We start from the raw sequence: 17682 nt of genomic DNA on the forward strand, positions 1-17682 counted from the left end.
ACAAAGTTATCACGAAACGAGCTAAGGTATACAAGACTTACGTTTAGTATCATACACGCCAAGAAACAGTAACACAGTCGTTTTATACACTTTAATTACAAAATGTTTTGTTTCGCGTGTGTGAATGTTCATTGAAAACGGCCATACGCGTCAACAATATTCAAACTTTATGTATCTACAATTCAAGCCTAAAGGCAAAATTTTTACACAGAGAAGAGGTGACTCACTAAAATGGGCAAAGAAGGTCAAACATTGGACGAAGACGAATGCAATCCGCACTTGAACTAAAACAAGTAATCAGCTACATCTGTTTCCTGGTTTCAAATTTACCAAATTTTATTTTAGTTCCAGATTGGACGAAGCCATGGCATCATTTATGGATTGCACCCTTTGTTTAATCCTCATTCCCACTCTATTCTGCCGCTGTTTCAAAAATTCATTTAGCTCCTTTTCACGCTTCTCCCTGTAAAATAACGTAGAGAAAAAAAAAGAAACAATTCCTTAAGCCTTGGTCAAACGGCGCATGATAGTCGATAATAGTTGATTCTCTTCAAACTATCACCAACTATCATTCGCATGGTCAAAGAGCTAAAAACGTTCGTGATAGTTAACAACTATTCACCGAAGAGGAGGTGGTTAGTGGTGGATATTTACCGAGCCGCGAAGCGGCGAGGTAAATATCCACCGCTAACCACCGACACTGAGGTGAATAGTTGTTTTAGTACATACTAAAACAGTGAGATAATATACACCACCGTCGTTAATTTGAGTGATTTCTTCGCTTGTCACGGATGCAAACCGGGACGCCATTTTTTTCGAGTTGCTCGGAGGTAAATAGCAAAGGATATTCGGAGTTTGACTAGCCAATCAGAGCGCGCCTTCAACGCTATCCACTGTTTCAGTTTATACTAATTGATGATGGTTCACCGGCAGTCACGCGAGCAGCTAGTTCCAGGCTCTTTTCGCGTAAAATGTGAACACTCACATGGCTTTGCGTGAGACAAACAAACTTGCTGAAGTATGAATTTATCACGACGAAAGAGGGAGGCAGCTTGCTTACTAGTAATCGATTTGTTGGAGGAGTGTACGGAGGATGAATCTGGAGAGCGTTGGTGGAAGAGAGGACGGACAAAGGAATGGATTAAAAGGAGAAACGAAAGGAGGATGTTGAAATTGGTGGAAGAATTACGAGTGAAGGACACTGCCGCTTACAAGGAAATGTTGCGAATAAACTTTGAAACATTTCAGGAAATATTGACCGTTATCGGGCCTGAGATTAAACCGGGCCATTTTAAACGAACCCGCCGATTTTTGGGGCAAACAGCTGATCAAAAACTATCATGAACTATCATACGCGTGGTCAAACGAGAAAAACTATCATCGACTATCATGAAGAATTTGAACAAGCTCAAAATGAATGATAGTTGGTGATAGTCGATGATAGTGCATGATAGTTGGTGGTCAAACGGAAGCGCGCGCTTCAACTATCATCGACTATCATCAACTATCATCGACTATCTCATGCGCCGTTTGACCGGGGCTTTAGTTTCTCCTGTGTAAAATTGAGAGCTTTTCGTAAAAGCCATATTCAATATGTTTAGAAGCTAGTGTTGATTACAGTTAAAGGTGTACACAGAAAACACCCGCTTATGAGCGTAATGCATTTATCACTGTATGAAGCCAACCTTACATTTTAGTTCTTTTGTTACGGTTTTATTTGGTTTTCCATAATTTTGAGATAAAATCTCATCCGAAAGTAGGGTAAAATTTAAACATTCAAATAACTGATGGGAAAAGAAAGTTCTGCTTTCTCAGGACATTCCCTTTAATTCGTGAATGGACCGGATAAACAGTTATTTTTTAAAGGAATGGTAAGCTCTCTTAAACAAACCGAGGAGACACTAAGGAGGTTACAAATACCTTGGAACTAAGGATGTAGTTGCTGCTGTTGGAGCACCCACTAAGCTTCTCGTGTGTCCGCCTACGTGAAGCACCATCTCACTGAGAAGGAACAGAAACAGATACCATCACGTCAGACTGAGTAGGTCAGCTCTTTCATTGTCAAAAGCTAAGCTGGGACTAAAAAGAGTACTAGTAACACTGTAATAAATCACGAGAGACACCTTAATTGCGACGACCCTTGTTGATCTTGGTCTCCAAGAATACTCTCCGCCGAGGCAAACTGGGCGTGAACCATCTCTGGCGTGGGGATTGGGATCTCCTGGAAGCCCGGGTCTGCTCCTTCCTCTTCCCTACGACAACAGATAGAAACAAAGAGTTTAAAACAGGATGCATTTCTTTTAAAGCACTACTACAGATGGAGTCCTTAACAAACATGAATTTGATTTCAGTTTTGGAGCCGTTTACCGAAAGAACAAAAGCAGGATGTTTCAGAATTATCTTATTCTTATCTTTTTTTTTTTTTTTTTTTTTCAGTAGATGTGATAAACAACCTCATTCTACAACAGCAGTAGGACGATATCACTAGAAATTGCAAACTGCCAGAAACGCGAGAAGGCGTGCATGTCCAGTTCGGATTTAGTTTCGCCTCTGATTGGCTGGGAGAATTGCACAGGCAAAATTTTAAACACCAATAATAAAGCGAAATAAAGCAACACCAGTGAAGCCTCGAATTAATTTTGACAACAATTTAAAATTTTTTATCACACACCAAAGAGGACAGTTCATTCTCTATAGACTTTTCCACTCTCATAACCACTCGCATGATTTCGTATCGATGCCAACATGTTATGTATCACTTATTGATAAAATAAGTAACTTACATTTCGTCATCACTCATGACGTCATCATCCGGGAGACCCTGTAGTAACAAAGGCACTTCCGTGGGCAGTAGATCCTCACTGAATGGGTCAGTCCTAAGATGAGAATAAAAAGGCGTGCGAAAATAATAAAAAAGGAAACTATGCTTCTTTTCGCCGTGCCTTTCAATAACATGCGATCTTTGAAGCTTAGACGGACCCAACCTTGTGATTTCGTAACATGTTATCATGAATCATTACCGTAACGGATAAATAAGGCGAAAACAGCAAGAAGGATCAAAATGATCCTGCCACAGCTTAAGACATGACCCTCTGTACAGTATGAAACATCACACTTGTTTCTCGACAGGTACACCACATGATTGACACCAGCGCAAAACGGAATTCCCCTCTATCTCCAACTTCATAAACGACACGTTAATGAGAGGTGCCGTAAGAGAATTCTTCTGTTAACTGATCTACTCACCATCGAGGAATCCACACATTTGATATCGTTGGGTTTGCTGCCATAGATACCAGTGGCTGACAAGGGAACCGCTTCCACGTCATAACACCAGGAATAACATCCTGAAAATGGCATAACGAGACAATAATGTTTCGGGACTAAATTTCTGACAAGAATATTTATTTTTCTTTCCATGTTAATTAAGAGTTATTCAAGTTAATCCAAGGTCTCTGAAAAGAAAGTAAACCAAATACAAACATAAGGCGTGTTGTGAGCAAAAGGTCAATTTGCGTCGATTTGACGCGAAAGAAAGTACTAAAATCTCAGTCTTGAGTTTTTGTTCAGGTTGATGAAAACGAAATTTAATCTAGGGGCGGTAATCAAAAGAGATAACAGCCATTATTGGAAACTGGATCATTGGATAATGCAATTCGAGACTTTTAATTGGCTTAGCCATTATGGTATATGAGCCAATAAGCCATAATCTAATGTCTGTACATTGTAACATCCGGTTTCTTCTTACAAAATAAAGTCGAGAAGATTTGTCTAATATCTTGGGGGTGTTTTTTTTAATAAAACAATTATTCCACTCACGCTTGTTGGATATGAGATGATTATAGCCAACTCGGCGCTACGCGCCTCGTTGGCTATCTATCATCTCATATCCGACGCGCGCTCGTGGAATAATTGTTAATTAGTGGACGATTTGGGTTTCTTTCCATTTTCTTCCTATTCATCCTGAATTGTTAGGAAGCGAAAGAGAGCAATACCCAAGACACAAATCTCTCTCTCATTTCGTGGGAAGGGTGGAAAAACAAGTGGCATGGCTTTTAACAACAGATATTTTTCGGAAAAACAATAGAAAAAAATTCACAGGCATTAACTCCTGTTTGAATTACCGTGAAAAAGCGCGGGAAAACGCGAGTAGCTTAGTGGTGTTTTACTTTAGTTTTGCATCTGATTGGCTGCGAGGGCGGTGCACGATCAACCACAGAGCGAAGCAGATAAAAAACAATGCAGTCCAGGATCACTTGTAAAATTCAATTGAAAATTGTTCCAAGTATATTTAAATATCACAAGTCAAAAATCGATTGGTGTTCACCTGTCTCTCCAGGTATTTCCTGCCTTGTTTCCCTGATTTTCCAGCAGTTCTGTTGCGAGGTAAGGGGCACAAATGATAATCTTCATCCACTTCCGCGTAAGGAAGAGGAGGCTTAAACACTTGCAAGCCTGGCGCGGGGTTCTGTAAGACGAAATCAGTGGTTATGAGCCATATAAGGAAATATATTGGACATTTGCGGGAGCAAAGTGGTTTAAAAATCTTCTCTAACTTACAAAAATATGCATGGGATGGTAAGATGTGGGTCGGAACAGTGCTGCAGGCACCACTAGGGGCACTGCCTCAGGCTCCTGCACGGCCACGTCCTCTTGCGAGGTTGTGATAATGGGACTCTTCATTTGTGGACTCTGCGCTGTGTCCCTTTCTCCCTCTTCTTTAGTTTCCTCGCCCCCTTCCGTGGTCGGAACTGGACTGGGACTTCTCACTGACGTCAGCGGTACACTGCTGATTAAGTTAATTATTTCGTCCTGCAAGAAAAAAACATAAAAATAAAACGACGTTATCAACAACAAGCGAGAGAGATAAAGCGAACGTAAATTACGACAAGAAAGAAACAAGGACATCCACGGAATAACGAGACGTGGTCTCTTAAAGTTGTGCCCAGAGAAGCAACATCTTACACGGTGCGTGCACTTGAATCGCTTGGAAAACAGGAGGTTACACAGTGCAAACGCTATTTTGGATTCTAAATCAAGGCAGTATGAGATACAGATGAAACAGACAGGAAAAACTCAAAGGAATCATGCATGATAGAGAATCAAATTCCATCCACCGGATGAGCCAGCTCTTTACACTGCTCGAACCCAGTGATATTAGGTATGTTTATCTCACTTTCAAAATTAAACAATTCCTAACGTTATTCCGCTGACTTGAAATAACGTCTGATACAGGCACAATTTACAGTGTTCGTCAGTAAGTTACTGTAAGCTGTATCTACACCCATGTGCAAAACACACTTCAAAGTATTTTCATCCAGTAACATGTAGGATTATCGAGAGATCTGCTGACTGTCCAAAAGTAAAAAAAAACCTAGAAAATAAATTTTACATTACCTCAGCGCCAACCCTCAAAGGACGAACGAGGTTTGGAGGGACATATCCCGAAGACGCGTCGGCTACTGAGTGACGGTTATAACCCAGGATATCATACTGTTTGGGGACCTGTAGCGAAGAAGTGAGCTTTAGACAACATGGAATCACCTGATCTAATGAGAGTGTTATTTCCCTTTCATACTTTGATAAAGATACGAACAGTGGTCAAAACATCATTGATAACAAAATTAAACAAAAATTATTGTAGTGTGATGAGCTTCATGTTAGGCTGAAAATCTAGGCTACAAAGGTCAAAGCAGCGGTTATGTTTAAGAGAAAGCATCTTCCTGTTTGTTTTACACGCACAATATTTATTCTGAAACTTCCTTTTGCAGCTAAATTCATAGATTTCAAGAAATTTTCCCGCTTCAAGAAAAGATCATGCTCAGATTACCGAATCCGCCATACAGGGCCAAGCTATGAAGGAAAACCCTTCCGAAATCACTGCTACGAATTATGTCACGTGAACAACTCATGCGATTCCTTTTTCGTCCTCCAAAAAAACCTTCGGAGCAATGAACACTATCTGCATATTAATAAGTTAATTCCAAGATTAAATTGATACTCGAAACTCGCCACTCGCGACTTCCCGCCTTAAGCGCAGTTTGTTTGTTTTTATGTTTAGTTTTGACTGGCTCCTTAAGGTTCTCAAAATGAACTTCTGAGGTATTCCTGTTGCCTTGAAGAAAGGTCCTCTTCGAAGGTCTCTTCATAGATTTTATACATTTTAAGGAAAACAGCGTTGACGTATGTCAATTCTAGATTATTTTCCTGAAAGCTTTAAGTGCATACATGTGGAAAAGACATAGGACAATTAGAGCTTGAATATTCTAGCCTTTTCACTGATAACACAACTTGAAAAATGTGTAAAATAATGTTCCAATTTTATCAAGCAGATTTGACATCGTAGCTGGACAAAGCAGCTAAGAAACGTACCTTTAAGTTATAATAAGGGACGTGTTTTTTGACATTGACAACGGTCGCTTGTACCCTCAATGTACCAAGGGCATCAACATCCTGATGGAACAAATCAGACGCCATTAAACACTCACTAACATAACTATCATTTGCGACACTGTGGTCTTGTGGTTGGTACGCTAGACTCCGTATCGAGAGGTCCTGGGTTCGAGCCCCGACGGGTGACTATCAGCGTCGCGAAAGTATACCCTCACAGTGCTTATTTCTACCCAGAAGTACAAACGGGTACAGCCGGGTGGACCAAGAAAGGGCGGGACTCACGATCGACAACCATCCCGTCCAGGATTGGTAATACTGCTTGAAACCACAATCTAACAAGATGAGTCTTAGGGCTTACTTAATCTTCCTTCAGTTACTTTCCACAAATCAGACTCGACTGAGTTTCAAAGCATTGTCCACAGTAATCATAAGCATAAAAAACCTCACGAGGCCAAAACTAAAACCTTGATCTTTAACTCCCATGATCTAATTGTTAATTCTCCACTCTAATTGTTAATTCTCCACTCTGGCTGTTACATATTTCCTTGTAAATTAGTTTCGAGAATTTGGTGTTAGATCAAGATGATAACCTATACCTGACAAGTTTGAATCTTCTCATAACCTGTTTGCTGGATCATGTATAAATATCATGCGGAGAAGTTACACATTAATTAGTTGTGGAAGTTAAAAGGTTAAGCTAAGGCTATCAAGAACCAGCATGCATACCATATCATCTTTTGTGTCCGGGGATTTGTACGAAGGAAAGGAAAACGGAAAAATGCCTTCAGACGAGATCTGCAGAGGTACCTCATCTTCATCGAAGAACTTTTCTCCTTCACTCTCTGCAAGTTGACTTCCTAATAAAGCGAAGAAAGAAGAAAAGAAAAACATGACTAGACTACACGCACGCATGGAAAACAACTTTTCAATTCGTTTAGCGCCAGCTAAAATCGGAAAGGCATGGAAACAGATTCGTTAAAGACCATATCTTTTTATGGCTTCCTTTACTTTATAAAATTTTTATGGCTTTGTTTACTTTATAAAATTTGATTCACCTGCGAGGGCTCAATAAAGAAAACTGCTGGTGAAAGGGTCGTTATATAAAACGGAAATACTTTCTTAGCAGGCCCAAGGCAGAACTACACTGAGCAGCTACATTATTGTATGTCTAAAGACGCCATGAAAGTAGATGCAGGACGCATTATTCCATCGGCTCCTTTAAATACCACTTTGCACTACTGCCGGCCAATTCTGAAACAAACGGGGAGTAAACGGGCCCATTTGGAGAGGGATGGGTGGGGTGGGGGTCCGTTGTAACTACTGTTGACTACAGGCGTTACTTGACTATATAAACGAAAGTTTAGCTGAAAGTCTTCCCTTACTTGAGTGTTCCCTCGTGAATTTTCCCCTCCTCCAGTTGGTAACGAATTCTCCAAGGGAACCTAAGTGTCTGTTGGCTCTCAGTCGTATTATGACCTGAAAACAAAGGAAAGAAGAGCAAGGTTAAGAAGAACCATTGAGATGACGGTTGGGCTGTACATGCGAAACTAACAGAGCAAACAGCAACCTCAAGAGTGCGCCACAAGTATGACGTCACTATCATAAATAACGTTCGCGTACGCGCGCGAATGTGTGCACGCGCGCAAAGTGTGGCAGTAAAAGGAGAAAAATTGCCAACACGACATATTGCATCTGAGGGGGTCAATTAACATGGCCATGTCTCAGGGATAACGACGATACTACGCTCAGAAGATAACATGATTTTAAGTAAGGGCTTCTAAGGGATTCAAACCCATCAGATAACAATGCATTGTTATCCAACTGCACAAAGTAGAGTACAAATAAAGCGCGAAAAAAGTACAAATACCCTGCGACAGTATGCACAGTTGGTTATTTTGTAATGCACAAAACCCTGTTTAACCGCTCGGCTGCGCGCGCCACGCTTCTCTATAACAGTTAGGTTGTTAGGGAAAACCGGCAACAACCACAAGGGTGCGCCATAAGTATAACGTCATAATTAACAATTATTCCACTCGCGCTTGTTGGATATGAGATGATAGATAGCCAACGAGGCGCGTAGCGCCGAGTTGGCTATAATCATCTAATATCCAACAAGCGCGAGTGGAATAATTGTTTTATTAAAAACGTTAAATTAAATTATTACATTTTATTAAATTTTTAGCTCCCTTTTAACCTTAAGCTGAAACGTACGCTTGCCATATTTGTAGATTATGGTATATTGGCTGATATACCATAATGGCTAAGCCAATAAAAAGTCTTGAATTGCATTATCCAATGATCCAGTTTTTAATAATCATAAATAACGCTCGCGCGCGCGCGCGTAAAAGTGTCCACGCGCACAGAGTGTGGAAATAAAAAGGAGCAAAATTATGATCATGCATCCGAGGGGATCAATTAACTTGGCCATATCTCAGGAAGAACTACGATACTACACTCAAAAGCTCGCAGGATTTTAGGCATGGGTTTCTAAGGAATTCGAACGCGTCAGATAACAATACTACGCCAATATCCTGCATTGTTATGCAACTGCACAAAGCAGAGTACAAGTAACCGGTTGGCTGTGCGCGCTACGCTTCTCTATCTGCTTCGCTTTTCCTGCTTTATAAGAAACGAGCAGAAAATAACGATAGATCATTAGGATAATAAACATGAAAGAGCCAGTTTCCACTTGAGTTTGATAGGCTCATTTAACTTAATCAGCAAAAACTTTACCTTTTTCTTTTTGAAAAGTGTTACTCCAAACTCAAGAGCATCTTTTGTGCTCTTGAAAATTGGATTTTCTTCATCGCGTTCATCGATTCCTCGGTAATACTGACAAAACGCGAGGCAGCCATTTTGAAATTCAGCGCTCCTGCTATAATCACCTCGCGCGAGGTGATTACAGCGAGATATGGTGCAATCCTCCACCAATCATAGCATGCACATCTCTATAATCACCAGAGCAACTATACCGCACATGAGTGGAACCTCGTGTTGAACCTCATATCGGGTCAATTCGGGGCCTGCCATTATTTATCACCTGGGAATGGGGGGGGGGGGGGGAGAGGAGGAAGAGAGAAAGTCAACTAAATACCAATGAGGGGAGGGGGGTTTATAACAATATTACAGAGCCATGGGGGGAGGGGTCTGATGAATTGTAATGTGACACAACCAAAATCCTCTCAACCCCCTTCCCCCCCCAACCAGGCGATAAAGAACGACCAGTCCCTTTCACAAATGCAGCGGACACTGACGTTTACCTTTCGTCCCGCTTGAACAAACCTCTGCACGACCATGTGCCTCTTGCTCCACTCATCATTAACAAGAAGATCAAATCGGGGTTCATTTTGAGGGACCTGAGAAAAAAAAGATACCATTTCCAACCATGGTCATCGGTACGGCAAATGTTAAAGCTTATGTAAACATAACGAAATGATATTTGAGCGCACCCAAAAATGGAACTTTGTGCCAAGACGAACTAAAATGTTAGGGAACTTGTAAGCAACATGGTGTATAGGTACCTCATTCTGACCATTTGTGAACAATATTTCTCCTTTTTTCCCCTCCAAGACAACCACCGGCCGCCGCTGATTCGGCCGTGTCCAATGAACGAAAGCTTGGTACTAGCTCAAAAGTAGCCCCATCAGATATATCTGGGGCGCTCAACTCTGAAAATCTTCAGAGCTTTTATAAAAGCAAGTTTAACGGTTCGGCAGAATACGACAGTTATATTCCCCATTAGAACCCGAGCCTCGCTGTGTTTGCTAGAACACAGCCTTAGTCTAAGTAACCTTAGAAGTACCAGTAAAATAACATGTACATGTACAATGCTCAAAAATGGATACATACTTCATCCGCTTGCCTGTGGATTCTTCTCAGTTCACATCCTACACACGACCGGTCATACTCGTCTTCTATCACCGGGTCTCCTCGATTCAGCTTTGATTAATTGTAAACGAAAACAATTCAACGTGGAGTCATACATAAAAGGTACGCAAACTACCAAACAGGGAGGAGCACTCCTCGAAACTATAAATTCACCTTATCATAACCGTATTTGAAAGAGCTGTAACACAAGCCATTTTCTACAACCATTTTGCAGAACTAAGGACCCGTTTCTTAGAACTCCCGGTAGACACTGCTCCTAAAGAGCTGATTTTTAAGTGCCATGCTTACAATCAAGATCGAGACCTTGATGGTTTTGAAATTTAAACAAATCAATCTAAGGAAACGAGACAGTATTGTCTAATTCTTGCGCCAAGACTCGCAGTTCTCTTTTTTTAGATTTGGACTCTAAATGATGGTTTTGGATCCACAAAAGTTCCTTAGCTTTCCTCAGAGAAAAGCGTTTTACTGCACGATCTCATCACATAACATCATCAGAAAAAGTTGAACGCCTGAATTCTTTGTTTGTTTGTTTGTTTGGTTGGTTGGTTGGTTGGTTTTTAATATTTTCGAAATGTAAATTGTAATATATTTCGTATATCATAAGTGAGACAATGGGAAGTACGCTATTTCTTGTATTAATTCTCTCCGAAGACATCTCCTGGATCAGAATAAAAGTGAATTTGATATTTTAGTTACAAGCACCTTGTACTCCCTTTCATCATCTATCCTTGTATCATAAATCTGTTTTCTTGTCGCTTCTGGCAGGGGATCTTCACCTAACCTTACACACCTTGGAACAAATACACAGAGTGGTGTAAACGATTGGTAACATTCTGATACAAAGTAGATCCTCTAAGTAAGGGTTCACATTTCGCATCCTCGCTGTTAACTACACAAAATTAAAGAAAATTAAGGCGGATACAACCAGTTTTATTTTTGTTTTTTGTTTTTTTTACCATACAAAGAGAGATCAGAAGAGGTGAACATACCGCTTTTAGTAGTATAAAAGTAGAATTTTCCGTTTTCTTCTGGCCAGACGGGAAAAGTATGAGTATAAGCCGAAGTAGCGAGAATCCATGGAGTGAAAAGGAGCAAAAAACTCTTTTTTACCTTCATCCTAGTCATCCTTCGCAGCGGACTCCTAACAAATCTACCTCAAAAAAGTCAAGAAAACCCGATCCCTTTTGCTTCTAGAACACGACACATAAACTGCACGTGAACAGCCTGGTGTCAATCCCCAGAGCCTTCCCACACACAGTGTATGTTGCGTCTTAGCCATTTTATTCCTTAATGCTAACCTTTGCACATTACATTCTAAAAGGTTTACAAAGGACTTTTCCACAAAGTTCATACATGTAAGTATATGTTCAAACTGTACATACCATCTGAGCTGATTTTGTCTTTCCTCTTGAATGTTCTGATGGACTTCATACTCGAACTTTGTCTCCTGTGCATAAGGCAAAGTGCAAAAATTACAAAACCATGTACAACTCTATCACTGTAATATTGCAATTTCCTTTGCCCACAGAACAGGCTAAGTTGTGGAGTACTGCAAGGAATTTTCTTATATGATTTGCTCTAGAACTGTGTCCCCAAATCAACTTACTTTCATCTGTTTTGTGCTCCCCGAAACATCCTTCTTATTTTGAACAGCTGAAAAAGGAGAAACAAACGACAACAGAATTACCCAGAATTAATGTTTGTGCTGAGTCCCCCTAACAAAAAAAAAAAAACAGGAAACACCTCCTATTCACCCCCCCCAAAAAAACAGGAAACACCTCCTACTCACTCCCCCCCCCAAAAAATTTTTCCTCCCCTTGTCCCACCTCCAAGAAATTGACAAAAAAAAAATTCCCAAATATTTTCAAAAACAGAATTTTCCCCTGACATGGGCACCTTATCATTGTAACTAGACACGTTTGTTGTTTAGAGTGCTTAAGACTCTCTTACTCTCTTTCTTACTGGGATGTAACTGAACTCACACAACAATTGTAGATAAAGGATCAAGTGGTTTGAATGACATCAAGTCACCTACCTTCTCTAATCTGCTTGGCTTTCAGTTTTCCAGGTTGTTGTAGAAGGATGCTGCACACAGAGGATGGATTGTCAAGACCACTGGTTGGAAATCTCAAGCCATCTCTGACCAGTTCCTGTACAAAACAAAAACATTTATTTTAGTGGAAAAAACAATGTTCATTGAAAACGTCTTTATTTTCTCTGCATAAGCTCCTTCAAAAGATAAGTCAAATAAACATTGAGAGCATTAATTTTTTTTCTAATGTTTGTTTCTCTGCATATCTGTTGCAAGCTTCTGGTCAACTGCAAACATTCATTCAAAGTTGGATGCAGAAATAGTGACCATACTCTGCTTTCAACTACGTGTACACTTGTGAAATTCAAACATTGAAACTCTTAAATACATGGTATTCACCTAAAGCAATCATATAAAAAAGATTAAAAAAAAAAGCTGTTTGTACTGAGTCTCCCTAACAAAAAAAAAAAACAGGAAACACCTCCTACTCACCCCCCCCCCAAAAAAACAGGAAACACCTCCCACTCACCCCCCCAAAAAAAGGTTTTCCTCCCCTTGTCCCACCTCCGAGAAATTGACAAAAAAAAAATTCCCAAACATTTTCAAAAACAGAATTTTTCCCTGACATGGGCACCCATTTTCTTGATTTTCAGCACCCACCTGGCTTCTCTTCTCTCCTGGAGTCCAAGGTCTAGTCTTAAGTTTCTTCAGTCTTGTTCTGCCGAGAGGATCAATCAGTAATGGGTCCAGAATTCCATTGGTGGGTAATGGGGGAAGCTCTTCTATCCACGCTTTTTCTTTTAATCTGTTTTATAAAAAACACAGCACACAGGAATTTTTGATTAGACACTCTGAGATGGCTTATAGCCCTTAAGTTAACACTTTTCCTTCCCAAGATCTTATCAATTCAGTGCAATGTCCGCTATACATTTCTCAGAATCTCCAAGAATTTATTGTTAAAGCAAACAATCTCTCTACTGAAGATGGCACTTTTATTTCTTCTCTCTGCCTTTATGCCTAAAAATTGTATTTGGTCAATCCTGGGTGTGGAAAGGGTTGGAGGACCTCTCTACAATCCAAATTCTTGTAAAAAGAAAGTTTGGGTGTTGACATTTAGAAGGGCATAACAAGAGTCAAGGATAGCAAAATAATTATTCATCCAACTGGCCGACCAAAACAGTTGACCCCGCAATTTTCTTATGTTAGCACATTTTGCTATTAACTGGGGTCCCATCATCGAGATGAAGCCTTTCCCTTGGTCTACTCTGCAAAATGTCTTGCACTGGGGCTTTACCCTTAATACAAAAATCCAGTCCAGTGCTGTAATACCTTTTGGCAAGTCCTGGCTCTGACGTTCCAGTAAAGGAACAAACAAGTGGAGACATGTTGAATTGAGACACCATCAGCTAAAAGCCAAGAAGGATTTGGAATTAAAATTCTCTTCAACAAAAGAGAAGCTCTATGACACAGAAAAACTACATGTTCTTTTAGTCTACTCACATATAACATCTTTTTTTCTAAAACGTAAGGAAATCATGCAGTTCCCAGTTCAAAAACAGCCAGAGTTCAAAATGGATAATACTACAGAGCATATAGAGAGTGCATACATCCCCTGAGAAATTTCAATTCTAATGATCATAATTATAATGGAATTTCATTTGTTCTTTTGCTGCATTATTTGTACTGTAAATCAGTTTTTAATTAAAATAAGAAAAAAAAAAACAGTAAAAACAACCATGATTAGTTAGGGCTAATTCCTAAAATGTCAGCCAATTTACATATTGACACAGTTGATAAAACCAAAATTACTATGATTAGTGCAGCTCAATATATTGATTTACCTGAAGCTTCATGTGAGCTGTTGAGAAGTCCATTGGTGCAAATGTCACTTTTACCTCCACCTCACCATTACCAGGCACAATTCCTAGAGGACAAGTTTATTTCACCGTTAAATTTTTCCAAAGATAAAAAGTATCATGGCTTTCATTTAAACTTTGATACTGTATGTACACTCATTGCATCTAATGACTTGTAAACCTGATACAATTCAAACTACTAACATATGATAAATGATGTTAGTAATTTGAATTGTATGCCAAGTTAAAGTTAAAGGAAATTTGAAAGAGAGTAAAACCTTTTAGTTTTTATAAATATTAAATCATGAAAGAAAAGTGTGAATTTCCACATTATTTAGCATGCAATTACTGGACTTTCCAAAAAAATTTAGAATCAAAGCAAAGGAGTTCTAAGTTAAATGCTCCTCAAACCAATCCTCTTTGCCATGATTGAAAACTATAGATGAAAATGAACTACCTTTTATGTATTTTTAGTTCTTAAAAACTAAAAATTAAATTTCGATTCACCCATATTGAAAACAACTCTGTAATGCTGCCACACAGTCATTAAGTGGCAAGAACCAGTAGGTATGTTTCATGAAAAGCTGGTACTGTCCTCTGATTAGTCCAAAAATATAATTTTTCGAGTCAGTGCCTTTTAATTTAGTCTAACTGGTGAAACAGATTGCCAAGACATGGTAAAGGAAGAGTGGCTTTTATTGCATACATCTCCTTTAACATACTGATGTTAGCAAAAATTGTTTTTACACATGAATAATGAAAGGTAATAAGGATATAAATGATTGCAAACATTGATGTTTCCTTGCTGTTAAGAAGACATTAATGAACTTGTCCGTGTGCGACTCGCGTGCATGTGCTTTGGGACTACGTAGGCTAATAAAATCGTAAACAAATCACGTGGACCTTTTAATTTTGACGTGTGCGATTTTTTAGAGGGGAGTTGAAAAGTTTTAGTTTATCGAGTAGCAGTTTTGTTTAATGGTCGTTGTCGTTTACCGTGAGTCTACAGTTTACCGTGTTGGAATTAAAGTGTTTGTTTGGATTTCCCGTTTCGCTTCCGAACACTTGCCTTCACCAATACAACCCTGTTGTAACTTATCATTATCTAATTACTTCCACAAAGTTTACCTGACATTGGTTCCACAGTAAATGCTGGGTGTAACTGAACATAACTCAGCGTGAACTCAAATTCCACGGGGATGTCACACTTCAGAGGAATCACTTTTGTTGTTCTATGACAAAGAAAACAAAATTCCACTTTGTGAGAAAATAACATGAAAATAACATGAAAATAACATTTCATTGGTAAAAATTTAATTTCCAGTTGAAATAGCATGTACATGCAAAAGATTTTATTTATTCTTTCAGTTGAGAGGTTAGCTTGAATCAGCCACTTTACTTACTTTTCTCCTAAGGGTACAGAAGGAAAGTGAACTTCTCTGGGAAACTCATCGATGTTCATCACAGGATATGCATGAATGGGAACAATAAGGTTTTCCTCTGCCTGAAATTTAGAAAAAAAAGAACACAATGTATGTTTTGTGATTCAGTTTTATACTACAGCTGAGCTAATAACTGAACAGATCGAAACAAAATGTGTTGATACAGTTAACAGCCTCTGTGATTGCTACATAATCAATAGCTGTCCAACTCTATGAATTAATTACAGGTCTAATTTCACTGGCATTTTGACTTGTCTGCCACTCCAAGTTACCTACAAGATTGAGGCCCTAGAGGCTGCTACTTGAGGTGAAGGAGATATCTCTCTAGTTGGACCTTACAGCACAGGATTTAAAATTTATTTAACCCAAAACTCAGTCATAAAAGAGCAAGAAGCAGAAAATCATGGTTACCTTTGTGTGAATTCGAATACAGTCATAATAATATCGCCAATCATCCGGAGTAAACTCCACAACAACTTCAATAAACATTCCAGGCACAAGTCTTTCCTATTGAACAATAAATACAAAATACTGACTCATCATATAAAAAATTACTCTCAGGATTATTTCACATAACAAACAAACATGGAGTGTAATTAAGCTACCAAAAATGATCAAAGAGTATAGAGTCATTACAGAAATAAATTAGCAGAGTGAAGTAACCACTTACAAATACAAAAATTGTGTGAGAAAAGTGCATACTTTTAAAGACTGAGGTAAATTTCTAAAGAAACTGTGGTGCTGTATCAGTGAGAAAACAATTAAAGTAATTTTGGTATTATCAAATGAGTTAATAAAAATGTAAATTTGCCGCCGTAAAGAGTTTGACAGTGGATGTTTTTGCGTATAAGTCCTTCGTCAGAGAAAAGGGTCAACACTCAAGATGCCAGCTAAATTTGACACGTCCTCTTATTGGTGACCAAGTTGCACTATCAACTGTGTGAGAAAAGGCATAGGGTAAACAGTGCTTGGCATTTTGTAGTTGCAATAGTTACTGTAATATTACCTTCTTTGTATATTTGATATAAAAGAACTTTGTAGATGGTGGAATTATATGCATTCTTTGGCTTTCATCAGAAGCATTTGCTAATCTCTGAGATAAAAAAGAAAAACCGCAATCACATTTATATAACATACATGTTCATATATACACCATAAATAGTTTTTAGAATAAACATTTCTGTATTTTCAATGGATAACTTTTTTATTCATGAATTCACCTGAAAAATAGCTGGATAAACTGTCATGTTATGCTGTGTTTTTGACTCTATACAGTCAAAATTGGGGTCATCAAGAATCAAGGATAAACCCACGTCACATCTGAATAATGCTTTAGTACACAACAAATGCCACAATCAAGGATCGTCAGAGTTAAATAGAGAATTTCAACAATTACTTTCCTGAAATTATGCTCTAAATTTTCAGTCAACAGATTTTAATGTCTATAGAACAAAATATTTGACGTCATAATAGCCTGTAAACAAACATGGGTATTGTTTGGCTCATCTTCGGTGTAAAAACCTGTGAAGCTCACGAGTGACGTAAAACAAAGACAACAAAACTTTATAAACAATAGCGTACAGCAAAACAATACCTCATGAAACAAAGAAAACCTCGTCAGGTTTTTACACCGAGGAGGTGTAGATTGGGTTTGAGAATTTTAGAGCTGTACGTTTATTTCACCAGACTATGATTCAAATGTACTCACTAGTGTTCGGGTAATCTTTTCTCCAACTTTGAATCCGGAAAAATTAATAACTGACGGTTTGGCTTGCAAAATAGAGTTCTGTCCAACTTTGACATAGATTTCTGCGAAACGAAGCAAACGTTTAGATTTACGAAGAAAAATCTTCAAAGATTCACGTAAAGGAGATTTCGATCGCTGCACTTCAATACATGATACACTTACTTGTTTCTAAAAGATGATTAGGCGCTGGTTTTTTGATAACAGGTGCCACAAAACTGTCAAAACTCTCCGAAACCATCGTTCTGGCCCGAGCCACCGCCATTTTGAAATCTCTCAATTTTGGCAAGTAGTCATGGAAACATGGCGGCGAGTGGGGTATCAAAC

The 17682-nt window shown here is 38.9% G+C and overlaps 1 protein-coding gene across 1 annotated transcript; it reads right to left on the reverse strand.

Moving 5' to 3' along the window:
* Window positions 1-77: 77 nt before the first annotated feature.
* LOC111333668 (cilia- and flagella-associated protein 221) lies at window positions 78-17659 on the reverse strand. Its single transcript, XM_088740337.1, has 26 exons — window positions 17521-17659; window positions 17320-17420; window positions 16618-16704; window positions 16023-16118; window positions 15573-15673; window positions 15298-15401; window positions 14155-14237; window positions 13643-13719; window positions 12974-13118; window positions 12317-12431; window positions 11888-11934; window positions 11664-11728; window positions 10984-11071; window positions 10243-10332; window positions 9654-9749; window positions 7776-7869; window positions 7120-7250; window positions 6373-6453; window positions 5398-5505; window positions 4561-4812; window positions 4328-4468; window positions 3247-3347; window positions 2784-2876; window positions 2124-2252; window positions 1921-2001; window positions 78-463 (listed from the first exon to the last, which is right to left on the reverse strand). The coding sequence occupies exons 1-26, from the start codon at window positions 17618-17620 to the stop codon at window positions 337-339; spliced, it is 2733 nt and encodes a 910-aa protein (XP_088596463.1). The 5' UTR covers window positions 17621-17659; the 3' UTR covers window positions 78-336.
* Window positions 17660-17682: the final 23 nt, after the last annotated feature.

Source organism: Stylophora pistillata, chromosome 12 (assembly GCF_964205215.1).
Source record: "Stylophora pistillata chromosome 12, jaStyPist1.2, whole genome shotgun sequence".
NCBI classification, from domain to species: domain Eukaryota; kingdom Metazoa; phylum Cnidaria; class Anthozoa; order Scleractinia; family Pocilloporidae; genus Stylophora; species Stylophora pistillata.